The sequence below is a fragment of the Bufo bufo genome, chromosome 2 (genome assembly GCF_905171765.1).
Source record: "Bufo bufo chromosome 2, aBufBuf1.1, whole genome shotgun sequence".
In the NCBI taxonomy this organism is placed as follows: Eukaryota; Metazoa; Chordata; class Amphibia; order Anura; family Bufonidae; genus Bufo; species Bufo bufo.
This window is the reverse complement of record NC_053390.1, coordinates 200,848,132-200,876,069: the sequence shown is the minus strand read 5'-3', so window position 1 is coordinate 200,876,069 and position 27,938 is coordinate 200,848,132. Positions and strand designations below refer to the sequence as shown.

Genomic DNA, 27,938 nt, shown 5'->3' with positions numbered 1-27,938 from the left:
CAGCGGCATTAACTAATGACAGATGGGCCAGAATAAGACTGGTGACATTCCCTTTAAGAGTAAGTTCTGGGGTGAGTCGGCTGGTTAACATATTCTATAGTTAGTAACTATTGGCTGCCCCACGATAGAACCTTTTTAAGTGAATGAGTTTCATCTTCTACACCGGACACTGATGTGGTGCCATTTCTATGGCAGAAGTACCATGATAGGTCCTCTTTAAATGAGAAGTAGCTACACTACCAAAAAAGGCTCATGGACAGAGACACAGACAAACAGACACATGACTAACAGAACACCAAGTATAACATGCAACAACTGAGTTGATCATGGGCTGTACACCAGAGCCTTTTTTCTGAATATAAAAAAAATAAAAAACATAACACCACATCATACAGATCACCTTCTTTATAGTGCAAAATACAAGCTACAAAATTATCACATTGGATGGGTACAGGAATGGTTAATCTCAATGTGCACAACGGACTATTCCAACAGAAAATGACATTTGCTTTTTTTTGCCCAATTAAGCAGTTTAGTGAACATGTATGCAATGAGCACATTTGCTTTGCTTTCTGATGTTTGTCTGTTATTCACAATAGGCAAACTCAAAACCAGAAAAAAAAAAAAAAAAAAAAGATTTATATTCTCTGCAGGTTTTATCGTCTGGTTTTAAGTTAAAGGGGTTTTTATTTGCCAATATATATGTAATGAAAACGTTGCTCTGGGCCTTTGTGTAAGATGCCTTTAACATTTTATTAAAGGGGTTATTCCATGAAAAGTATTTATCAACTATCCACATGGGACTGTGGGCATCCGGCCACTGGGACCCTGAGAGCAGAGGATCCACAGTTCTGAATGGAGCGCCAATATGCACTGATGGAGTGCTGTCTACGTCAGTTGCTTGGAGGTGAATGAAGTGGTGGACAGATATGCGTACTACTACTCCATTCAGGGAGGGGACCCTCATTCTTGGGACTGCGTGGGGTCCCAGCTGCCTATTCTCTGGATAAGGGCTCATGCACACGACCATAACCTGTTTTGCTGTCTCTAAGGGCTCATGCACAACACCGTATATTTTTTGCGGGTAGGATGCAGACCCATTCACTTCAATTAGGCCGCAAAAGATTTAGACAGCTCACTGTGTGCTGTCCGCATCCACATATCCTTTTCACGGCACCCACAGAAAATAGAACATGTCCTATACTTGTCTGTGTTATGGACAAGGATAGACAGTTTTATTATAGGCCGGACGTTCCATTCTGCAAAATGCGGAATGCCCACGGCCAGTATCCGTGTTTTGCGGACTGCAAAAATGGCAACGGCCGGGTGTATGAGCCCTAAGTGATATAATTTTTGTGGGATAACCCCTTTAGGCTACCTGCACACATTGCAGATTATGCATGGTTTTTCCACAGGGATTCTTATGTGGAAAAACCGCATTATAATACAGTACCAGCAAAGTGTATGGGATTAGCCAAATCTCATGTCTACTTAGATTTTTTTTTTTTGTTCCATGCAAATTGACCCGCAATGTGGATTTTGAAATCTGCAGCAGGTCAATTCTTTATGCAGATTTCACCCTTTTCAATGCAAGGGTGTGGCTAAACAACATCATATTTATGCAGAATTTCTGTAAGACAACCCAAACCCATGTGCAGGTAGTGTTAACATACAGTAACCTCATAAATGTGACTGCTTTTGGGCTGTTTCACTCAGTCCATTGCGGGAATTGCGCTGTGTGTCAACGTGATCCTCTGTTCTGGTCTTGCAGGAGCGCACGGCATTATGATTTATAATGCGTTGTGCCTCTGCATGACCTTAGTTCTATAGGATCATACTGACAGTTTCACGTCACTGATTCTGTAGATTATTCCCGCAATGGACTAGCTCTGTGAAACAGCCCCTAACATTTTAGGAAAACCCCTTAAAGTCATTTAACAGAACATTTAATTGGTTACAAGGATTAATAAACATAACATTTTAGGCATTTCCTTTTGGTATTTCTACAACTTTTTCACATTTTTAGTTTACTTTTTGAAATCAGTTTGAATCAGGTGTAAATATCAATGCAGAAAATGTATAGTTGGATGAACATTCATGGGATTTGATATGAATTTAAGATTCATGCAAATGTTAGGTTAACACAACCTTAAAAATTGTAACAATATATTATTTTTGTCCTTTACCATCTATACTGAAGTTATCAGTGAAGGGGGCTACAATCATACATTTCATTTCTAAAATTGATCTCACAAGCTTACAGGGCTGGTTTCTGTAATTGATCCTTACAGTACCACTGTTTTTGCTGTGCCAGATACGGTAGGAATGAGGTTTACGCAGCTTCAGTGTAAGGTTTCAAAGTTCTAGATTGAGGTCTGATTCAGTGGGTTTACTGAATATGAGATAACATGTCTAATAATTAGTCCTGTAAATAAGGAAGTCCTTTATTTTCCCAGGAATTGGTAATGCAAGTACTTGATAGGTGGTTAGAAAGCGCCGTAGTTTCATACGACACAAGTGACGTAGTGAAGGCAGAATTCGAGGAGATGTCCAGAACTGCACGTGCCCATCTCTGTTTCTGGAACACAGAAGAACATGATTTACACAGGGTTATACAGGTTAAACTCGAGAAATTGTGCAAAGTTCATTTATTTCAGTAATGCAACTTAAAAGGTGAAACTAACATATGAGATAGACTCATTACATGCAAAGCGAGATATTTCAAGCCTTTATTTTTTATAATTTGGATGATTATGGCTTACAGCTTATGAAACCCCAAAGTCACAATTTTGAGGTACCCTTTGCTCAGGGGGTATGGATTAATTAGCTGACTAGAGTGTGACACTTTGAGCCTAGAATATTGAACCTTTTCACAAAATTCTAATTTAAAGCTGCATTAATGCCATTCCTTTTCATTTGCATTACTGAAATAAATGGACTTTTGCACGATATTCAAATTTTTCGAGTTTCACCTGTAAGCCATTTACTGTTTAAAGGGGAACTAAAGCCAAAATACAGAAGAAAAAAACAAACAAAATGAAACACATCTCCTGGTATGTCATTATTTGCTATTGTTTAGTCATATATCACAATTGAAAACCATGAAAAATACAACAGAAAAAACTGTGGTTTGTTCTCTCGGGCTGCAGCCAAGCCATCTCCTTCCCCTCTCCCCCTCATGCTAGTGCATGTGAGACAGGAAGTTTAGGAGGAGGGGGCTGGGTGTAGACTGGATAACTTTTGTCACACACAGTGACACCATTTTGTTGGAAGAAATCTCCTAGTTAAGCCTCATGCGGAAGTCCGTGGAACACGGTCCGTGAGATACCGGACTGGCATTGCAGGAGCTCATGGCGTCATTGGTTGCTATGACGCTGTGCGCTTTGTGCCGCCTCAGTACAGTAATACACTCCTATGATCTATACGAGTGTATTACTGTACAGCAGTGGCAGCACAAAGTGCACAGTGTCATAGCAACCAATGACTCCGTGCGCTCCTGCAATGCCAGTCCGGTATCTCACAGGCCGTGTTCCACGGACGTCTGCATGAGGCTTTAGTAATAGTACAAAACAGATTTGGTTACACCATGTGGAATTGTATTAGACTGCAGAATACTAAATCTACCAAGTTCAATCCCCCTCCCTTCTCCTAAACAGTACCACAACTAGGCAGATTGGCCTTTTAGGTTCCTGGGAAAGGTGTAATAGAGACTACAGAATAATAACTCTACCAAGATAAATCCCCTCGCGACTCAAATACAGAGTTGAGTCACATTATTATGACCACTTCCTACTTTCAATATCAGTAACAAGTAGCTCATAAAGGAAGTCACATGTGGCTTGGTGCGATAGGCTGTATTCAAACATATCCCTTGTGGTCATTGATAAAAAGGGCAATTTATCAGTTACAAAAAGGGATTATTATTGGTTTTCAGGCAAAGGGTGTCAGTATTTCTAAAACTGCACAGTTGGTGAACTGTTCACATGCTGCTGTGGTGAAAGTGTATCCTGAGTGTTGATGTGAGATAAACATCGGCTACAAAGGTTCGCAAGAGCGAACTGACACGCCACAGTGGAGCAGCCCACGGCCAGAATGAACCAGGAGGCTACCAGACGTGTGTCTAAAAGAACAGTTCAGTGAACCTCCGAAGCAGACAGATGGTCACTGCACCTTAGCGAATGATACTGCATCTGCAGAAGAGGTTTCAATATTTTCGTCAGTATCGGAAGTGGACCTTCGCTGATTGGCAAAGGGTTGCCTTATTCGATGAGTCATATTTTTTGCTTCATCGAATGCATGAATGTTGGTATGTCAGGCAAGAAATTTCAGATAATAAATACCCTGTAACCATTGCTGGAAGAACAAGCTGGTGGTAGGGTTGGGCGATCTCAAAAATATTCCCACGATAACGATATTAAGAAATTTATCGCAACAACAATATACAGTGGATCTAAAAAGTCTACACACCCCTGTTAAAATGTCAGGTGTTTGTGATGTAAAAAAAATGAGACAAAATAAATCATTTTGGAACTTTTTCCACCTTTAATGTGACCTATAAACTGTACTACTCAATTTAAAAACAAACTGAAATCTTTTAGGTAGAGGGAAGAAAAAATATAAAAATAAAATAATTATGGTTGCATAAGTGTGCACACCCTTAAACTAATACTTTGTTGAAGCACCTTTTGATTTTATAACAGCACTCAGTCTTTTTGGGTATGAGTCTATCAGCATGGCACATTTTGACAAGGCAAGATTTGCCCACTCTTCTTTGCAAAAACACTCCAAATCTGTCAGATTGCGAGGGCATCTCCTGTGCACAGCCCTCTTCAGATCACCCCACAGATTTTCAATCAGATTCAGGTCTGGGCCATTCCAAAACTTTAAATCTTCTTCTGGTGAAGCCATTCTTTTGTTGATTTGGATGTATGCTTTGGGTCGTTGTCATACTGAAAGATGAAGTTCCTCTTCATGTTCAGCTTTCTAGCAGAAGCCTGAAGGTTTTGTGCCAGTATTCACTGGTATTTGGAACTGTTCATAATTCCCGCTAGCTTAACTAAGGCCCCAGTTCCAGCTGAAGAAAAACAGCCCCAAAGCATGATGCTGCCACCACCATGCTTCACTGTGGGTATGGTGTTCTTTTGGTTATGTGCAGTGTTGTTTTTGGGCCAAACATATCTTTTTGAATTATGGCCAAAAAGTTCAACCTTGGTTTCATCAGACCATAACACCTTTTCCCACATGCTTTTGGGAGACTTCAGATGTGTTTTTGCAAAATATAGCCTGGCTTGGATGTTTTTCTTCGTAAGAAAAGGCTTTCGTCTTGCCACTCTACCCCATAGCCCAGACATGTAAAGATTACGGGAGATTGTTGTCACATGTACCACACAGCCAGTACTTGCCAGATATTCCTGCAGCTCCTTTAATGTTGCTGTAGGCCTCTTGGTAGCCTCCCAGACCAGTTTTCTTCTCGTGTTTTCATCAATTTTGGAGGGACGTCCAGTTCTTGGTAATGTCACTGTTGTGCCATATTTTCTCCACTTGATGATGACTGTCTTCACTGTGTTCCATGGTATATCTAATGCCTTGGAAATTCTTTTGTACCCTTCTCCTGACTGATACCTTTTAACAATGAGATCCCTCTGATGCTTTGGAAGCTCTCTGTGGACCATGGCTTGGTGTGAGATGCGACTAAGAAAATTTCAGGAAAGACCAACTAGAGCAGCTGAACTTTATTTGGGGTTAATCAGAGGCACTTTAAATGATGGCAGGTGTATGCGGACTCCTATTTAACATGATTTTGAATGTGATTGCTTAATTCTGAATACACCTACACCCCCAGTTATAAGAGGGTGTGCACACTTATGCAACCACATTATTTAAGTTTTTGGGGTTTTCTTCCCTCCACCTAAAAGATTTCAGTTTTTTTTTCAATTGATTGGTACAGTTTATAGGTCACATTAAAAGGTGGAAAAAGTTCTGAAATGATTTATCTTTGTCTCATTTTTTTTACATCACAGAAACCTGACCTTTATTTCTGACAACCTCCGTGACCCGGGATGGTTCTATTCTATGTTTTTGGGTCTCTCACTCCACTTCCTCTGGGCTGGACACTCTTTGTAGGCTAGGAGTCAGGCGAGGAGGGAGTCGGAGTCTGGAGAGACATTCCCGCGGCCACCTTGCTTGTGTGCTTCGATTCCGGCGTCAGATGTCAGTAGGTGGATCCTTGAATATAGGAACGAGGATATGCCGGGGGCCGCCACTGTTGGAAGCAATGTGTTTGTATTCAGTGGTATGCAGGGGTGGGCGGACGCAAATTTAGAAGCGGTCAACGCACATGACGTCATAAAATACCACGGTTATTAGGAAACAGTGGTATCACCATATTGCTGTTTCTTAATACCGTGGTATATCGTTGCCACTGGTATATCGCTCAACTCTGACTGGTGGTGGCAGCGTTGTAGTCTGAGGAATGTTTTCATGGCATTTTCTGGGCCCATTCATCTATGTGTATAAATCTATCCTTGCAGATCATTTGCACCCATACATGCGGACTGTCTTTCTTGGGTCCTATGGGATCTTCCAATAAGACAATGTGACATGTCACATGGCTAGAAATATGCAACATTGGATGTAATAACATGACCAAGACTTCCAAGTACTACCCTGGCCCCCTAATTCCCCATACTTGAACCCAATAGAGCATCTGTGGGACCACCTTGATCGTCGTGTTTGCTCTATGGGTTCCCCCCCATGTATATTGCAATAATACTTCATGTGAAATGCCCTATTCATTGCATAGTATTTTACAGTTGTGCTCATAAGTTTACATACCCTTGCAGAATTTCTTATTTCTTAACTATTGTTCAGAGAATATATATGATAACACAAAAACTTTTCTTTCACTCATGGTTAGTGGTTGGCCGAAGCCATTTATTGTCAAACAACTGTGTTTACTCTTTTTGAATCATAATCACAACACAAACTACCCAAATGACCAGAAAAATTGTTCGGGATGCAAGGAAAAACACACAAATAACTTCAGGTGAAATACAGGACTCTCTGAAAGAATGTGGTGTGACTGTTTCAAGATGCACAATAAGGAGGCACTTAAAGAAAGAAGAAATTTTTTTGTGTTATCATTCATATTCTCTGAACAATGGTTAAGAAATCATAAATTCTGCAAGGGTATGTAAACTGATGAGCACAACTGATAACCCCTATAATATACTGCACATGTTATATCTCCATTCTTACCCTGTTGCAAGAATTCCCCCCTGTGGAAAAAAGGTACAACACAGACCATTGGTAACTGGAGCAGCAGTCAGAGGTTCTTGCAGTTCTATGGACCATACCCTCAAAAACCTAGAATAAAATGTATATATATAAAAAAAAAGTGTTAAGTATTTAAAAATAGCCAGAGATAGTCAACTCATATTTTTCATTAAAAATCATTAATTTTGTTAACCACTTCCAGACCGGGCCATTTACCCCCTTTCCTGACCAGGCCTAATTTTGCAAATCTGACATGTGTCACTTTATGTGGTAATAACTTTGGAACGCTTTTGCTTATCCAAACCATTCAGAGCTTGTTTTCTCATGACACATTGTACTTCATGTTAATGGTAAATTTGAGTCAATATGTTTTACCTTTATTTATGAAAAAAAATCCAAAAGTTAACGGAAAAAAAAATAATCATTTTTCTAAATTTGAATCTCTCTGCTTTTAAGACACTTTATGGGGCAAGGTGACCAAAAATTTGGTTGTTTTAGCAGTTTTTATTTATTAATTTTTTAAAGTGTTCACCTGAGGGGTTAGGTTATGTGACATTTTTACAGAGCAGATTATGGAACGTAGCAATACCTAATATGTATACTTTTTCTTATTTAAGTTTTACACAATAATAGCATTTTTGAAACAAAAAAAAAATTAAGTGTTTTAGTGTCTCCATAGTCTGAGAGCCATAGCTTTTTTATTTTTTGACAGATTGTCCTAGGTAGAGTCAATTTTTTTTGCACGATAAGGTGACAGTTTGATTGGTACTATTTTGGGGGGCATACGCCTTTTTGATCGCTTGGTGTTGCACTTTAGGTGATGTTAGGTGACAAAAAAATGGCTTTTTTGGCACAGTTTTTATTTTATATTTTACAGTGTTCACTTGAGGGATTAGGTGATGTGATTTATTTATAGAGCTGGTTGTTACGGACGCGGAAATACCTAATATGTATACTTTTTATTTTATTATTTCACTTTAAGGTGAGAATGGCCTGTGACGCAACAAGCGTACTGCAGTGTATTGTAGAAGCATCAGACCCACTAGATCTTTAAGAATCAAGTGAGTGAGTAAAAAAAAAAAAAAAAATCAACTTCTTCCTATATCCGCACATATAATTGGTTATAAATGTAAAAAATAAAAAACACTAAAACGTGTTTGGTATCGCCGCATCCATAACGACCTGATCTATAAAAGGATCACGTACTTTTACCGCACAGTGAACACCATAAAAAAGAAAAACAATGATGGAATTGCAATTTTGCCCACCGCACTTCCCATAAAATAGTATAAAAAGTGATCAAAAGAATCATATGTACCCCAAAAAAGTACCAATTAAACCATCATCTCATCCCACAAAAAAATGAGCCCCTACCTAAAGACAATCGGCGAAAAAATAAAAAAAGATATGGCTTTCAGAAAATGGAAACACTAAAACATGATTTTTTTGTTTCAAAAATGCTCTTATTGTGTAAAACCAAAATATATATACCGTATATACTAGAGTACAAGCCGACCCGAATATAAGCCGAGGACCCTAATTTTACCCCCAAAAAAATGGGAAAAATTATTGACTCGAGTATAAGACTAGGGTACATATAGCATCTTATGCTGGTCCCCCTCATGGCCCTATGTGTCCCCTCATGTGTCCTAAACTGCGCACATAACTGGCTTTGTGTGTAAAGTATTTTACTAGTGTGTAAAACAAGCTCTCTCCTATTGATAACATGGCCGCCTCTGTACTCACTGTCACTATGAATGCACTACAGCGAGCGGGAGCGAGCTGGCCGGCGCGTGACTGACGTCACTTAGTAACGCTCCTCCCACTTCAGGAAGCAGGAGCGTTACTAAGTGACGTCAGTCACGCGCCGGCCGGGCCGCTCGCTGCAGTGCATTCATCGTGAAAGTGAGTACAGAGGCTGGACCTGTTATCAATAGGAGAGAGATTGTTTCACACACTAGTAAAATACTTTACACACAAAGCCAGTTATGTGAGCGGGGCCCCTTCATATATAATCTCGGTCATATAATTTTCGGGTCGGCCAAATCGCTCCTACTGGGAGCTTAACAGAGGTGCCGCGCGGACGTGCTGGGAGCTGACCGGAGCAGCTGTAAAGGTAAGTAACAGCTTCTCCGGCCCCCAACATGTCATGGTCTGTATTATGGCAATGTAAGTTGCTATAATACAGACCTAGACTCAAGTATAAGACGAGGGGGCTTTTTGAGCACAAAAATATGTGCCAAAAAACTCGTCTTATACTCGAGTATATACGGTAAAAATTTAAAAAAAAACAGACATATTAGATATCGCCGCGTCCATAACAACCTGCTCTATAAAAATATCACATGCTCTAAGCCGTCTGGCGAGCGCCTTAAAAAGAAAAAAAAAAAAGCAATTTTTTTTTTATCATCTTACAACACAAAAAGTGTAATACCAAGCGATCAAAAAGTCATATGTGACCCAAAATGGTACCAATCAAACCGGCATCTCATCCCGCAAAATATGAGCCCCTACATTAGGTCAATCGTCCCAAAAATTTAAACAATATATAGTTTTTCAGAAAATGGAGACACTAAAACATGTTTTTTTTGTTTAAAAAATGTTTTTATTGTGTAAAATAAAATTAAAAAAATGCATATACTACAGCATCACTGTGTCCGTAACAACCTGCTCTATAAAAATAGCATGTGATCCAACCCGTCTGGTGAACGCCGTCATAAAATAAAAAATGTATCACCTTACATCACAAAAAGTGTAATACCAAGCAATCAAAAATTAATAGGTGCCCCAAAATGGTACCAATAAAACCATCTCATCCCGCAAAAAATGAGACTCTACCTAAGACAATCGTCAAAAAAAATAAAAAAAATAATATGGCTTTCAGAGAATGGAAACAAAAAAACATGATTTTTTTTTTCGAAACATTTTTTTATTGTGTAAATCCAAAATAAAATAAAAATAGGCATATTAGGTATCGCCACGTCGTTACGACCTGCTATATAAAAATATCACAATTTTTACTCTGTCAGGTGAACACTGTAAAAAAACTAAAATAAAAAAACTGTGCCAGAGCAGTCAGGAGATGAGTCGCGGCGCAGGAGAGGTAAGAGGAATTTTTTTTTATTTTATTCTGATCTGAGCTCTGATGGGGGTCAGAAATAAAGGGCCGATTTGAAATCTGATGGGGGTCAGTAATAAAGGGCTGATGGGGGTCAGTAAAATTTTGGCTCTATACACCACCACAATGGATTTGAAATGAAACAAACAAGATGTGCTTTAACTGCAGCCTGTCGGCTTTAATTTGAGGGTATTTACATCCAAATCAGGTGAACGGTGTAGGAATCACAACAGTTTGCATATGTGCCTCCCACTTGTTAAGGGACCAAAAGTAATGGGACAGAATAATCATCATAAATCAAACTTTCACTTTTTAATACTTGGTTGCAAATCCTTTGCAGTCAATTACAGACTGAAGTCTGTAATGCATAGACATCACCAGACGCAGAGTTTCATCCCTGGTGATGCTCTGCCAGGCCTCTACTGCAACGGTCTTCATTTCCTGCTTGTTCTTGGGGCATTTTCCCTTCAGTTTTGTCTTCAGCAAGTGTAATGCATGCTCAATTGGATTCAGGTCCGGTGATTGACTTGGCCCTTGCATAACATTCCACTTCTTTCCCTAAGGCTGGGTTCAGACCTGAGCGTTTTACAGCGCGTTCAAACGCGCTGTAAAACGCTCAACACATGAAAACCAATGCTTCCCTATTGTCCTGGTTCTCACTTGGTTCTCTCAAGTGAGAACCAGGGCCATAGGGAAGCATTGGTTTTCATGTGTTGAGCGTTTTACAGCGCGTTTGAACGCGCTGTAAAACGCCCTATGCTCAAACAAGTTCTTGAGCTTCTTTGGGGCGTTTTGTCGCGCGTTTGCAGCCATAGGACACTGCTGTCAATCACACAAACGCGCGTAATACGCGCGTTGACTATGGACAAAAACGCGCGACAAAAATGCACGTTAAACGCGCATAGCAAATACGCTCAAGTGTGAACCCAGCCTTAAACTCTTTGGTTGCTTTTGCAGTATGCTTTGGGTCATTGTCCATCTGCACTGTGAAGCGCAGTCCAATGAGTTCTGAAGCATTTGGCTGAATATGAGCAGATAATATTGCCCGAAACACTTCAGAATTCATCCTGCTGTTTTTGTCAGCAGTCACATCATCAATAAATACAAGAGAACCAGTTCCATTGGCAGCCATACATGCCCACGCCATGCCACCATCACTACCATGCTTCACTGATGAGGTGGTATTCTTAGGATCATGAGCAGTTCCTTTCCTTCTCCATGCGCTTCTCTTACCATCGCTCTGGTACAAGTTGATCTTGGTATCATCTGTCCTAGGGATGTTGTTCCAGAACTGTGAAGGCTTTTTTAGATGTCGTTTGGCAAACTCTAATCTGGCCTTCCTGTTTTTGAGGCTCACCAATGGTTTACATCTTGTGGTGAACCCTCTGTATTCACTCTGGTGAAGTCTTCTCTTGATTGTTGACTCTGACACACATACACCTACCTCCTGGAGAGTGTTCTTGATCTGGCCAACTGTTGTTAAGGGCGTTTTCTTCACCAGGGAAAGAATTCTCGGTCATCCACCACAGTTGTTTTCCGTGGTCTTCCGGGTCTTTTGGTGTTGCTGAGCTCACCGGTGCGTTCCTTCTTTTTAATAATGTTTCAAACAGTTGTTTTGGCCACGCCTAATGTTTTTGCTATCTCTCTGATGGGTGTGTTTTGTTTTTTCAGCCTAATGATGGCTTGCTTCACTGATAGTGACAGCTCTTTGGATCTCATCTTGAGAGTTGACAGCAACAGATTCCAAATGCAAATAGCACACTTGAAATGAACTCTGGACCTTTTATCTGGGAATAACACGCCTGGCCATGGAACAGCTGAGAAGCCAATTGTCCCATTACTTTTGGTCCCTTAACACGTGGGAGGCAGATATGCAAACTGTTGTAATTCCTACACCGTTCACCTGATTTGGATGTAAATACCCTCAAATTAAAGCTGACAGTCTGCAGTTAAAGCGCATCTTGTTCATTTCAAATCCATTGTGGTGGTGTATAGAGCCAAAAATGTTAGAATTGTGTCGATGTCCCAATATTTATGGACATATATATATATATATATATATATATATGCTTGAGGAAGGCTCGTGACCAGAGCCGAAACGTTGCACCACTGGGGTGAATAAAGGTTCACTTTCTTTTACTTTTTGGAGTGCCGCTCTTTTTTCCGGATCCATTTATTGGGGATACCAGTCTATTCCCCTAGGGACGTGCACCCGCAATTTCTCTCTGTAGCCAGTGCCGCCATTTTTCTCTATATATATATCTATCTCAATCTCAATATGAAGGTGCAGGCCAATGGATCCGGCAACAAATCCAGGACAATATAAGAATTTTAAAAAATGGCAGCACTCTCAAAAAAAAATTGTGAAAAGAAAAACACTTTATTCACCCCTGTGGTCGCAACAAGGGGTGAGCAAACTTATGTTTCAAGTTTGGCGTACAAGGTTCAGGTTCAGGTTATGTAAGAATTCAGTTATGGATTCTGCTCCCACGGGCCATAACTAAGGGTCCATTCACACGTCCGTATCCGTTCCGCAATTTTGCAGAAGGGGTGCATATCTATTCATTTTCAATGGGGCCGCAAAAAATGCGGACAGCACCACCATGTGCTGTCCGCATCCGAACTTCCGTTCCACGGACCCGCAAAAAAAATTAATAAAATAGGAGCTGTCCTATTCTTGTCCGCAGAAATGGACAGGAATAGGCATTTCTATCATAGTGCCGGCCATGTGCGGTCCGCAAAATGCATAACACACATGGCTAGTGTCCGTGTTTTGCGGATACACAATTTGCAGACCGCAAAACAGTTGCAGAAGTGTGAATAGACCCTTATGTTCCATGGTAGCGGAGTCCATAACGGAATTCTTAGCAAACCTGAACCTTGTATGCCGAACTTGAAACACAAGTTCACTCAACACTAGTCGCAACATTTTAGCTCATAGCTTGAAAAGCGACTGTGAATGAGCTGAAAACATTGCGACCACAGGGGTGAATAAAGTGTTTGAGAGTGCGGACATTTTTAGTAATTTATCAAACTGGTGTAAAGTAGAACTGGCTTAGCTGCCCATAGCAACCAATCAGATTCCACCTTTGATTTCTCACAGCTTCATTGGAAAATGAAAGGAGGAATCTGATTGGTTGCTATGGGCAACTTAGCCAGTTCTACGTCACACCAGTTTTGATAAATCTCCCCCACTGTGTACTTATGTGTGTACATAGCATTCTGTATCGTCACACTGTACTAATCTGTGTGGGAAAAGTGACAGCTTACTGTGCGAACTGCACAATATTGAAGAGTACATTTAGTGAGAGCTGTCAGTAATGAGATCTATATCCTGCTTATAAAGCCATGGTTCTGACTGTATATCGCTGCACTAACGTTATCAGCAGAAATATCTATTGTGTCTACAAATAATGGACTTTCTACAGAATGGAAAGTGAGAAATAGATCTGCTGATTACAGGTTGTAGCATACTGTAAGACTCACCATGTTGTTGATTGGAATGAAATCTTACTACCAAGTTACTTGCAAGTTCCAACAGCCTATATGTCAGTGGCTGCTAGCTGTGCTATGTAACAGGATGTGGGGGCGGGGGGAGCAGAGCTTGTGCTGGTGCATGTGAAATCAATAGGAACGCTCACAGAGCCTCACAGGTGATGACAGCAGTCAGGAAAATTCAGAGCATTTCTGAGAGCATATGAATCAAAGCTGATACCAGTAAACTAGCAAGTGCAATTGCATTACGGTAAGATATGGGTTTATTGATTTTTAGTGCACAAAGGTGTCCTTTAAGTGTACTGGAAAGGTAAAGATTATACCGTATAAGTAGCAAGTAAATGCTCCAATCAACAAAGCATCTTTAGTATTATGTTAGGATCACATTTTTTTGCATCCTGTTGAAAAGTAATGTTTTAGAAAAGATTAGAAAAAAAGGGTACCTTTAAAACAGCATGCATCAGGACATCTATCCTGTTGCCATTGACTTTACTGTACAAAAAACAGGATCTGTGATGGATCCTTTACCACAACTGGACAGAAAAGGAAGCCCTGCATCAATTCTGTATATCACTGCATCCTGTTTTAAATGTAAATTAGAAAACTAAGTTTCAAGGAGGATGCAAAAACATAGTATAAACTGGGTTGTACTGTAAGGGCTTGTCCACATCAGCATAGTGTTGGCCATACTTCTGTGGAGCAGAAAAAAACAGAAATAAGGATCAGTTAAATGAAGTGAATGATGGATATAAACACAAGATCTTCCGCTTCTGTCATTCATTGACTTCAGTGTTTTTAAAAAAATTAAAGCTTCCATTATGTTTCCTTTACGCTTTTGGTCCCTGCACAGCCGCTGCTACTTCTCCCCGTGCGCAGATGAAAACATCCGGTGTCGGGGGGCTGGTTAGCCAATGGCAGGCGGGGAGAGCCTCCCTTGCATCGCGGGTGAGGCAAGGGAGGCTTGTTCCATTCACCGCCTGCCACTGGCTTGCAAACAGACCATCACTGGTCACCAATATGTGATCTCTGGAACTGTCCTTTGATAAATTAACAAAAGGTTTGTCTTTCAACCTTCTGCACAGGAAATGAACGGGGTAAGCAGTACTTATGGGAAGATTTAGTTCTTTACTGAATACCTCTTCCTACCTCTTGTATTTATCCACCAGGTGTTCATACAATGCAAGTAATAAAAATCAATGCCGCCCATCACCTCTCACCTGTCATCGGCCAAGCTAGCAAGGTGCAGTCCTTCTGGTGAAAAGCAGACAGATCTCAAGGCGGTGAGCTGGGGCTCCACACTGCTGTAGTCCATATCAGGAGCCAATGGAACATGGCTGACAGCAAAATACACTAGTTATTTCTATAGATTAGAATGACCTCTTATAAAACATACACACACTATGTTCACGGTGTTAACACTTTAGGGGGAATTTATTAAGACTGGTGTTATCTTCAGGCTAGGCAATCAATATCTAACTGGTGGGGTCCAACACTTCCCACTCCCGTGGATCAGTTGTTCTAAAGACGCTCCGGTGCCGGAACTACACAGCTTTGTCCACTGTATAGTGAACTGGTTACTGCTCATATTCACTTTAATGGGAATGGCAGCACAGTAACCAGCTGAGCCCACTACATAATGGACGGAGCTATGTAGTTCTGGTTCTGATTCAATTTCAGAACAGCTGACTGGCAGGAGTGCTTGTTGTCAGATCTGAATGGCCTATCCTGCAGATAACGTCATCAATATAACAATCTGGGACAACTCCTTTAAGGTGGATTTACACGGCCCGAATATTAGGCAGATAATCGTCAACAAACATTCCTATGAACGTTCGTTTCCGACAACCTACCCATGTAAAGGTGCCGCCAATCACCCGATGAATGAGTAAAACGCTCTTTCATCGGGTGATCCTGTCGTTCGTGCAGGCACCATCAATCATCGTTCCTGGGCAGCAGATCGTGCCGTCTAAACAACGATCTGCTGCCCAGAAACAATGATCCTGTATGAGGATGAAGGATAGCAATAGCGATCCCTCGTCATCATACAGTAAAGGAGATCGCTGCATGTACAGTCAGGTCCATAAATATTGGGACATCGACACAATTCTAACATTTTTGACTCTATACACCACCACAATGGATTTGAAATGAAATGAACAAGATGTGCTTTAACTGCAGACTGTCAGCTTTAATTTGAGGGGATTTACAACCAAATCAGGTGAACGGTGTAAAAATTACAACAGTTTGCATATGTGCCTCCCACTTGTTAAGGGACCAAAAGTAATGGGACAGAATCATCATAAATCAAACTTTCACTTTTTAATACTTGGTTGCAAATCCTTTGCAGTCAATTACAGCCTGAAGTCTGGAACGCATAGACATCACCAGACACTGGGTTTTTATCCCTGGTGATGCTCTGCCAGGCCTCTACTGCAACTGTCTTCAGTTCATGCTTGTTCTTGGGGCATTTTCCCTCTAGTTTTGTCTTCAGCAAGTGAAATGCATGCCCAATCGGATTCAGGTCAGGCGATTGACTTGGCCATTGCACAACATTCCACTTCTTTCCCTTAAAAAAAACTATTTGGTTGCTTTTGCAGTATGCTTCTATCTGCACTGTGCAGCGCCGTCCAATGAGTTCTGAAGCATTTGACTGTATATGAGCAGATAATATTGCCCGAAACATTTCAGAATTCATCCTGCTGCTTTTGTCAGCAGTCACATCATCAATAAATACAAGAGAACCAGTTCCATTGGCAGCCATACATGCCCACGCCATGACACCACCACCACCACCATGCTTCACTGATGAGGTGGTATGCTTAGGATCATGAGCAGTTCCTTTCCTTCTCCATACTCTTCTCTTCCCATCACTCTGGTACAAGTTGACCTTGGTCTCATCTGTCCATAGGATGTTATTCCAGAACTGTGAAGGCAATCTCTAATCTTGCCTTCCTGTTTTTGAGGCTCACCAATGGTTTGCATCTTGTGGTGAACCCTCTGTATTCACTCTGGTGAAGTCTTCTCTTGATTGTTGACTTTGACACACATACACCTACCTCCTGGAGAGTGTTCTTGATCTGACCAACTGTTGTGAAGGGTGTTTTCTTCACCAGGGAAAGAATTCTTCGGTCATCGACCACAGTTGTTTTCTGTGGTCTTCCGGGTCTTTTGGTGTTGCTGAGCTCACCGGTGCGTTCCTTCTTTTTAAGTTGTTTTGGCCACGCCTAATGTTTTTGCCATCTCTCTGATGGGTTGAAATGAACTCTGGACCTTTTATCTGCTCATTGTAATTGGGATAATGAGGGAATAACACACAAATGGCCATGGAACAGCTGAGAATCCAATTGTCCCATTACTTTTGGTCCCTTAACAAGTGGGAGGCACATATGCAAACTGGTGTAATTCCTACACCGTTCACCTCAAATTAAAGCTGACAGTCTGCAGTTAAAGCACATCTTGTTTGTTTCATTTCAAATCCATTGTGGTGGTGTATAGAGCCAAAAATGTTAGAATTGTGCCGTGTCCCAATATTTATGGACCTGACTGTAAATGCAGTGGTCTCCTTCACTGAACAACCAGGTGAATGTCGTGAAGGAACACTGAATTGGCTGTACATTGCAGCATGTAAACCCACCTTTAAGGTTTGAGATGTGGTTAAACAATGTCTATAAAGCTACTCACAGGAACTGTCGTAACTTCTCTCCAGTGTAAGGATCCCACAAAATCAAGGTAGTGTCATATGAGGCTGTGACCAAGAGAGCAGAATCTGGAGAAAAGTCACATGACACTACACTGTTCTGATGACCCACCAGTTTCCGGATGAGGGTGTATGAGCGCATGCTCCACAGCAGCACCTAAGTAATGGCAAAAGTGACTACTGTCATAACATGTCTGCACTTAAAATACACATTGAACAAATGTTCCTCCTGTAACATGTTACTGATATTTTGCTATGGATGTAACAACTGCATCCCAGAAAATCACTTAATAGTAACAGAAATAAGCACTGAACACCTGCATACATGGCATTCTGCAACATACCTATGGTCAGAGATGTCTTATACTATATTGTACGTTTATACACACAAGTATTGATAACTTACTGAGGCAGGAACACTTAACTACTATAGGTAAACATTAAAGGGGTTCTCCAGCTTTAAAACGATTTTTCCTAGGGTCACGTGTCGATTGGGGGGCACATTGCGGCAGCGGGCAGTCATTAGCTGCAGATGCACATGCGACTGCCGTGCACTATGGAAGCTGAAAGGATCTGGAGTGTGGCAAACCAAATGAGCTGGTACCCAGTGGCTCCGACAGTTGGTGTGAAGCAGATAAGTATCCTTTCCTCCACCGGCCGGGCGGGAAGGGGAGGCTGGTGAAAATTGTTTTAAAGCTGGACAATCCCTTTAAGGGTATGACAAATCTACAACGAAATACAAAAGTAGTAAAGCGGATGAAATCTGAGCAAATCTCATTCACATGCTGCAAAATTGTTCTGCACTGGAATGTTTAAATCTACAGAATGTCGGATTCTGCAGCAGAACGAGCAAGGATTTATTGCACTTGAAGGCTATGTACACCTTTGGGGGCAATTTTTTTTTATTATTGTACTCATTTTGAGCTAAAAGTCATATTTTAAAATTAGTCTTTATTACAAATATTTAGCCCTTCTGTACAGGGCTGAGATGCATTAACAGAGAGTGCTCCTTATCTCTGATCTAAGAGCTGAGCTATAATGTTCCTAATCTTACTGATAGGAATGTGGCTTAAAGTGGCTTAGTGTTAATGACCTCTTAGTAAATTAGAGATAAGGTATATTAGATGACCAGCACAAAGTGAAAGTAAAAAGTATGATTTACACAGCTAGACAAACAAGTTAACCCTTTGTGACAGAAAGGCTCAATATTTTTAATAAAGGCCAATTGAAAATATGATTTTTTGGCCAAAATTAGTAAAATGCAATCATAAAAAAAACTGCCTCCGAAGGTGTGCATAGCCTTTAAGTCCTATTGTAGCGAATTTCCCTGCAGCTTTCTCTGGAAACGGTGTGGAGATTTTCTGCAGCAATTGTGATGCTAATGTCTGTAAGGCGATGTGGAATATGTCAGCACCATATAAATGCGTAAAAAGATAATGATTCAGTATGCATGAACCTAGAGTTGTGGTTTGGTAATCTTGTGGTTTTGCCACAATGTGAGTGAATGCACCTGCAATACGTTCATTAATGTCTTACAAAACTGGAACACGTAGGACAGGTCAAAGATCATATCTGTTTTCTAACAGTCTACAATATCAGCTTGTGAGACTCTGATTAAATAAATTATGTGGCAGATCATATCCCTGTAACAGTACTGGTAAACTCTGATTCTCAGAGACTGATCGCTTCTTACCACATTTTCTCCTGCGGCAGAGCACAGCATGCTGCAGTCTTGGGAGATGGAGCAGCAGTACACCCACTGGACGTGTCCAGAGAGAACCTGGACCAGCTTACCTGGAAAGAAAACATGTTTGCAATAGTAAAAAAATAAAAAATGTAATTAAAAAAATAAAAAGAAGGAAAACCAGTCCTCCAGATGACCACCTACTTGTATTCATGTCTGAAGTCTGCTCTTCCTTAGGCTTCATTCAGGCAGTTGTGATGTGGCCACATTTTGGCATCCATACAACAGCTGCAAGTCCTGGCATGACCATATTTCATTAGACCTGAACTAACGACATCCTAGGGAACTAAGATGCTGTTAGTTTTGGTCATTAGACCTGTGGTTGGGGCAGGCCTTGTGGCATCCATGTCTATAGTAAGCCATGGCTGTGCTATGGTTGTCAGAATGAGGCTTTAGGAAGAGGCTGCATCCCTCATTACATGGCAGCAGACCATTATCTACCAACATGTGGATATTGATTTTCATCTGCCCTCATCTCAGAGATCAGGCTGAACAAGGCTAGAGCTCAAGAAAGATGTGTTGTCATGAGGACACGAGTAGAGCAGCTTAAGGCCCATAAAGTGCTGATAATTCACCGCGCAACAATGATTTTGCTACAGAGAGAAAAAAACATGTGATTTATACTAAAATGAGCGTGCGGATTCCAAATATGAACTCGGAATTTGCCTGACACGTCTAGATTTTAAGTTACATGCAAAGCCTATTCAGTTATAATATTAATGCATTATATTGGAAATATTCCAATGGACATGTCCAGACCTGTCCGGACGCACTCAGGCTGATGTCAGCAGTAAGTATATAAGGCAAGCTGGACAGATTTTGATAAAGTGATCTGTTATAGTGCTATCAGTTTTGAAACTTAAGATGGATAAACACAAATGTGTTAACGATCAAGACAATTTCTGCTACATATGTGGCACATACACTACCTATGATCAGCGCAAGAATCTGACAAAGCGAGTGCGTCTTGCTTACAAGTATTACTTTGACTGTAAAATTGGAGATCAAGATAAAAGCTGGGAACCTCATGTTTGTTGCACTGTGTATTACTCTGGGCTAACACAGTGGTTGAATGGTAAAAGGAAAGAAATGGCTTTTGCAGTGCCCATGGTTTGGCGTGAGCAGAAAAATCACCATTCAATTATTTTTGCATGACTAAAATCACTGGATATTCAAAAAGAAACAAGTCACAAATTGTGTATCCTAACCGAGTCTGCCGTTAAACCAGTACCACACGATGTAGAGAATCCAGTGCCTGCCCCTCCCACAGCAGGAACAGCAATTGAAACAGACGGTTCTGATTAGGGATCGACCGATATTGATTTGTTAGGGCAGATACCGATAACCTGTGAACTTACAGGCCGATAGCCGATAACTTATACCGATATTCTGTTCATTTTTATTTTTGAGAAAAAAAAAAAAATCTGTTACGGCGTTCACCACATAAAAAATAAATATTTTAATAGTTTGGACTTTTTGGATGTGGCAATATGTGATATGTTTATTTATTTAGTTATTGTTTATATATTTTATATGTAAAATTGGGAAAGGGGGTGATTTATACTTAATATTTTGGTGGGGGGTTTTTTACGTCCTTTTTTAAATAACTATTTTCCCCCTAAGGGGCTAGAACCTGGGATCTTTTGATCCTTTGTCCTATTCACCCTAATAGAGCTCTATTAGGGTGAATAGGACTTCACACTCTCCCTGCTGCCCTGTGCATAGTGCACACAGCAGCAGGGAGATTACCATGGCAGCCAGGGTATCAGTAGCACCCTGGCTGCATGGTAACCGATCAGAGCCCCAGGATTACACTGCTGGGGCTCCGATCAGAAGCTGCCACTGCCACCAATGAACAGGAGGGGAGGGGACCCTGTGGCCTCTGCCACCAATGATTTTAATACTGGGGGGAGGAAGGTTTGGGGGGCACACTGTGCCGCCAATGATTTTAATACTGGGGGTTGCACTGCACCACCAATGATTTTAATACTGGGGAGGGCGCACTGCGCCACCAATGATAATTAACGTTTAATACAGGAGGCGGGTGTGTCGGCGCAGAATTACATAGCCGACACCCTGCCTCTGACAGGGAGCTGCGATCAGCGGCAGCAGTTAACCCCTCAGGTGCCGCACCTGAGGGGTTAACTGCCGCTGATCGCAGCAATTGTCATATAGGCTGGCCGCCGCCTCCTGTATTTGTATTAGACGTTAACTTTCATTGGTGGAGCAGCGTGCCCGGCCCTCCTCCTCCCGTCTCTCCTCATTGGCAGCGCGGCATAGGGAGAGGGAGAGAGTGACTCCTTCTCCCCTGTGCTGCTGAGGAAACATGAAGCGCTGACAGCAGCGCGCTCATGTTCTGTGATAATGCGTCCAGCGCGCTATCGGCAAGGTTAGATGCCGATAACTTTGAAAATCATGAATATCGGCCGATATTATTGGTAACTCCGATATCAGTTGATCCCTAGTTCTCATCCGGATGAATAAGAAGATGTTGATTGTCACAATGTATTTCCTGATCCAGAACAACTAGAGGGTCAGCCGCACTTGCTGAGCCAATCAGATTTAGATGATCTGGTAAGAGATCTGTCATTATCTAAAGAAAAGTCAGAACTGCTAGCTTCTAGACTTCAGGAATCGAATTTGCTACAACGAGGCAAATGGTCTTATGATGGAGTTAGGTGGTTCACATGTTCCCGATGAATGGAGGCTATTCATAGACTCTAGAAAAACAAGTTTGAAAGCTGTCTTGTTGCACAATAGTAACGAAAAACCATCTATTCCATTGGCTCATGCGGTTGGAATAAAAGAGACCCATGCTTCTATGGAGTTAATTTTGAAAATGATCAAATAAATACTCAGAACATAAATGGAAAAGTTGTGCTGACCTGAAAGTGGTAGCACTGCTGCTTGACCTACAGTTAGGGTACACAAAGCATATGTGTTTCTTGTGCCTATAAAACAGTCGTGATGACCACAATCATTACAAAAAATGAGACAGTGGCCTCTCAGAGTCGAGCACACAGTTGGTCAGTACAATGTACAACACAAATCACTGGTCGATCCATTTCAAGTTTATCTTCCACCACTTCACATTAAACTTGGTTTGATGAAAATTTTTGTAATTGCACTTGATCGTGATGGAAATGGTTTCCAATATTTGAAAGAGAAGTTTAGCACACTGAAAACTGATACTAAAATAAAGGCCGGAATTTTTATTGGCCCCGAAAATCAACAAACTAATGCATGATGACACATTCAGAACAAAACTCAACCCTCTGGAACTTGCAGCTTGGGATGCATTTGTGCTAGTAGTGCAGAACTTCCTTGGGAACAGATGAGCTGCAAACTATGCTGAATTAGTAGACAACATGCTTACAGCATATGAACAACTTGGCTGCCGAATGTCATTGAAAGTGCATTTTCTTACATTCCCATCTTGACTTTTTCCCACCTAATTTGGGACACGTAAGTGACGAACATGGAGAGCGGTTCCATAAAGATATTTCTACAATGGAGAACAGGCATCAAGGCCACTGGAATCCCAACATGATGGGGGACTACTGCTGGTTTTTGCAACGGGAAAATATGACAGTTCACAAACGCAAAAGCAGATGCCTGAAGCACTTTTAACACTACTGGGCCTTGCTCAAGTAAGACTTTTAAACTGAAAAATGAGACTTTTTGAAATTTTGTTATTCCATTACATTTTCATACACTGTTTACTACGCAAACTTTGATGTAGATCAGGTTATTGTTGGAGTAAAACTCGTTCTGTTCAAAATTATTCAATGCTTTCCAAGTGCTTAATTCATTTAGGCATACTCATGCATAGCAAAATTTTGTGACGTGTTACAACAATTCTGACTTCGGATTTGTAATCCGCACACTCAATTTAGTATAGGACAAATGTTTTTTGCCCAGTAGCAGACAAAAAGTTTTTTTTGCAATGGAGCAGAGTTTACTATGGTCATCTACAAAAATAAAAAAATTATTTCAGGAAATCACATTGTATGCTTTTTAAAGAATTTATTTGTCTTGCACTGCTGAACATAAGTATTTGAATACCTGAGAAAATCAGTGTTAATATTTGGTACAGAAGCGTTTGTTTGCAATTACAGAGAGCAAACGTTTCCTGTAGTTCTTGACCAGGTTTGCACACACTGCAACAGGGATTTTGGCCCACTCCTCCACACAGATCTCCTCTAGATCTGTCAGGTCTCCCGGCTGTCGCTGAGCAACACAGAGTTTCAGCTCCCTCCAAAGATGTTCCATTGGATTTAGGTCTGGAGACTGGCTAGGCCACTCCAGAACCTTGATATGCTTCTTACGGAGCCACTCCTTGGTTATCCTGGCTGTGTGCTTTGGGTCGTTGTCATGTTGGAAGACCCAGCCACGAACCATCTTCAATGCTCTGACTTAGGGAAGGAGGTTGTTGATCAAAATCTCACAATAAATGGCCCCATTTATCCTCTCCTTAATACAGTGCAGTCGTCCTGTCCCCTTCGCAGAAAAGTACCCCCAAAGCATGATGCTACCACCCCCATGCTTCACAGTAGGGATGGTGTTCTTGGGATGCAACTCATCCTTCTTTTTCCTCCAAACACAACGAGTAAAGTTTAGACCAAAAAGTTCTACTTTGGTCCCATCTGACATCATGACTTACTCCCGTGCTTCCTCTGGATCATCCAGATGGTCATTGGCAAACTTCAGACGGGCCTGGACATGTGATGACTTGAGCAGGGGAACCATCAATACAATGCATGATTTAAAACCATGACGGTATCATCAGTGATACCCCACGAGGTGAGATCTTGCATGGAGCCCCAGTCCGAGGGAGACTGACAGTCGTCTTTAGCCTCTTCCATTTTCCAACAATTGCTCCAACAGTTGATCTATTTTCACCAAGCTGCTTGGCAATTGCCCCGTAGCCCTTTCCAGCCTTGTGGAGGGCCACAATTTTGTCTCTGGTGTCTTAACAGCTCTTTGGTCTTGCCCATGGTAGTAATTGGCATCTGACTGTGGGGTGGACAGGGGTCTTTAAAGGGCTCAGATAGGTGCTACTAAGTTAGACGAGTGGAGTAGAGGTGGACTTTTTAAAAGGCACAGTAACAGGTCTTTGAGAGCCAGAAATCTTGCTGTTTCTCAGGTGTTCAAATACTTATGTTCAGCAGTGCAAGACAAATACATTATTTAAAAATCAAACAATGTGATTTCCTGTTTTTTTATTTTTTGTATTCTGTCTCTCAGAGTGGGAATGCACCTACAATGTGAATTTCAGACCCCTCCATGATTTCTAAGTGGGAGAACTTTCAAAATCGCAGGGTGTTCAAATACTTCTGTTCCTCACTGTATACTGAATGGAATTAACTACTTATAAGCTACATGACTATTTCCTAAATACTTCACATGTATCATAATGAGGGACAAAAAGCTAAAAAAAACTATGCCAGCGTGAGTGCCAAATGGTCAGCTGCTCTCAATATCTATAAATCGTCTGTGCTGGAGCTACTGGAGAACATCTGATTGGAGTAGGTGCTGGGAATCAGACCTCAGCCAATCTGATATATAGATGACCTATCCTAAGGATATAAAAATCCCACAGAACCGCTTCAAAAAAAAAATCCAGGTTGGTCATTAATATTCAGGACACTAGAGCCCCACCGCGATATTGAATTAGGAAGAACATGACTGAGGTTTCTGATGTACAGGATTATTACAATTGCATTGAGACGGTCTATTCACAGTCACATATATAAAAGACATATAGAACAATGGAATATTAAACTTTTCAGCATTTCAGGTTCCACATGACAACCAGGGTGTGTACTTTCCTGAAAACATAACTACGGATGCAAAGCTATTTCAGCAATTCACACACCCTGAACTACAAACAATTACTGTGTGACTCCAATTGAAACGTACGTATGTGTCACCGCAATTAAAGGCATACTCCAAGCTCTGCAATCTGCCCGATGCAGCGCCAGCGGTGAGTGCAAGTCGTTTTATTATTTTATCACCCTGCCTGCCGTTTACACACAAAAACTTTTATCTTGGACAACCCATTTAAAGGGGTATTACGGTTGTTAGAAGTTATCCCCTGTCCACCGATCACAAGAATAGGGGCCCCGTACCCCCTGCAGGCCCCCTGAAAAGAACAGAGATGTGCGACCCGCCTCTCCATTCATTTCAGGGGGCTGCAGGGGGTATGGGACCCCCATTCTCGTGATCGTGGTGGTCCAAGCGGTAGGACCGATCCGATAGTTATCCCGTATCCTGTGGAATGAGGATAAATTCTAACAACCGGAATAGCCCTTTAAGTCTCTTTACTAGCTAAAACACAGTACTGTATATCAGTTTTGCCTGGAGTGTTTCTTTAGAGGCGACAATCGTACTGCAAAACAATAACCACAGGTTTCCAAGGTTTGGTGTATGTGGAGTACATGGCGACATACTTCTACAGAACATTACGTAAACAGCAGACTTACCATCTTTTTTCAAGTCCCAAATCCTTAAAGTTTTGTCCCTGGATGCTGTAACAAGGGTCAAGCTGCCATTTTTTGTAAAGCTCAGATCCCGTACAACATCCTGGTGCCCCGATAAATTGAAGAGAAGACGGCCTGTAATTACACAACAGTGGTATCGGTAATGATATCTGTAACCTTGAAAGCCGCTAAGGGCTGACTGGACAAAGTGATGTCACTAAACTGCTAAGGCCAAGTTCACACTTGAGCCAAAGCCAGCAGTGAAGCCTACCCAGACATCAAGTGTAATGTAAAGCGTTGCACCTAGTCTGTGTTTTTGACCAGCATCTGTTTTTGGCTCATAATAACTGAAGTGTGAACTTAGCCTGAGGGCTCATGCACACGACCGTATGTATTTTGCCATCTGCAAAACACGGATCCGCACAAACAAAAGGATGACGTTCGTGTGATATCCATTTTATTTTTATTTTTTTGCGGATCCATTGTAACAATGCCTGTCCTTGTCTGCATCTTATAAAGGGAATGCTGCTGTTTATACTCTGCCGACACTGGTGTTGGAATCGCGGCGGGGCCCGGTGCAGTCACTGTACTCTATTACACCGGGCCCCGCTCACAGCAGTCTTTATATATAAAATGTAGTCATGGGAGCTTTGTTAAAGTATGGCAATCCTCTGCAGTAGCGCAATCCTCTATAGTACTCACTGTCAAACTACCGTAGCGGGCAGGCCGGCAGCGTAACGTCACTCAGTCACACGCCTGCTCCTCCCACTTTATTAATGAAGCAGGAGGAGCAGGGGCGTGAGGGAGTGAGTGACGTTACGCTGCCGGCCTGCCCGCTACGGTAGTTTGACAGTGAGTACTATAGAGGATTGCGCTACTGCAGAGGATTGCCATACTTTAACAAAGCCCCCATGACTACACTTATACATAAAGACTGCTGTGAGCGGGCCCCGGTGTAAGAGAGTACAGTGACTGTGCCGGGCCCCGCCGCAATTCCAACACCAGTTGCCGGCCTCTACCCCCTGTATTGGGGGTCACTATTTACACAGGGACACTGTTATGGGGGGGGAGGGGGGCGATGTGGCCCTGCAGAGTCTGCAACTGGCAGCACTGATTGGATAATGGCAGACTGTTTAACGCCCAGTTGGACCTTTAATGCAAACAACTGGCAATTTATTAATGAACTTCTAGTAGGAATAACAGAGCAATGGAACAACATGAAAGAGAAATTAAATATGAAAATAAACTCCAGAATTATTATTACAATAGGAATGCAAGTAGTTACTAAAACAGACATGTCAGAAGAGGAGCCTAAACTGAAGCTCCTGGGCCGCAATGCTTAATATGCCACAGAGGGGACTTTGTTCCCCCGTAGACTCCAAGGCCCCGCTGTAACTACTACTAGTGCACACCAAACAGCCTGATTCAAGGGGTTCTAAGATCAGAATATATTTATTAATGGGAACATTTCTGATACTTTTCTATATATACTCTGCACTAGGTATACTATATGGCTGCTACGGCTAGTAGAGCACATGGCCTACATTTCACACAGAGTTCAGTGCATATTCCACTCCCCATTTAATCCACACCCCATTGTTTTCAATAGGAATCCACTTTGACGTTCATGGAATCTGCGCATAATTTGTGCAGAGATCACACCCGAACACGAATTTGTGGCTGTGCAGCATTGTCAAGTGTTCCTCACATGTATTTTTGACAATGTGAACATGCCCTTATACTTCTACACAGATGACAGGACAGATCTTTGCCCATGTAAATTCTAATATACAACATATCCACTTAGTAATGTAAACTCCGGTGCTTTATCCTGCAAGCAGATCATCAACCCTTACCTGTATGTACTTCCCATACTTTGACATGCCCATCACTGAGCCCAGTTGCCAAAAGAAGCCAAGTTTCACTAGATTTGGCATCTTGTCTAGAAAGAGGCCATAGCTTCCATCCAGCTGGTGCAGATGTGCAGCCAAATGCCAGGCTCCAAACTATTTGACCGCAGTCTAATATTTTTTCTTTTAGGCTTCCCTTCCTTTTCACTTCGGGGCCCTTGTGGCACTGACTTTTGGCTCTGCATGAGGGTGGCCTCCTGAAAAAGAAGTATATTTA

The 27,938-nt window shown here is 41.6% G+C and overlaps 1 protein-coding gene across 3 annotated transcripts in view; it reads right to left on the bottom strand.

Annotated features, from left to right (window-relative positions):
* Nucleotides 1–390: 390 nt before the first annotated feature.
* Nucleotides 391–27,938, bottom strand: part of WSB2 (WD repeat and SOCS box containing 2) — a 42,059-nt gene continuing 14,511 nt past the window's right edge. The window contains exons 3-9 of one of the 3 annotated variants that reach the window (XM_040416029.1): nucleotides 27,668–27,918; nucleotides 25,815–25,946; nucleotides 19,279–19,379; nucleotides 17,570–17,742; nucleotides 15,106–15,222; nucleotides 7,258–7,365; nucleotides 391–2,578 (exon numbers count right to left, since the gene is read on the bottom strand). In XM_040416029.1, the coding sequence (XP_040271963.1) occupies nucleotides 2,413–2,578; nucleotides 7,258–7,365; nucleotides 15,106–15,222; nucleotides 17,570–17,742; nucleotides 19,279–19,379; nucleotides 25,815–25,946; nucleotides 27,668–27,918 (1,048 nt within the window). In that variant the 3' untranslated portion in view covers nucleotides 391–2,412. The remainder of the gene's footprint in view (nucleotides 2,579–7,257; nucleotides 7,366–15,105; nucleotides 15,223–17,569; nucleotides 17,743–19,278; nucleotides 19,380–25,814; nucleotides 25,947–27,667; nucleotides 27,919–27,938) is intronic. The other 2 variants (XM_040416030.1, XM_040416032.1) reach the window with 2 other exon arrangements.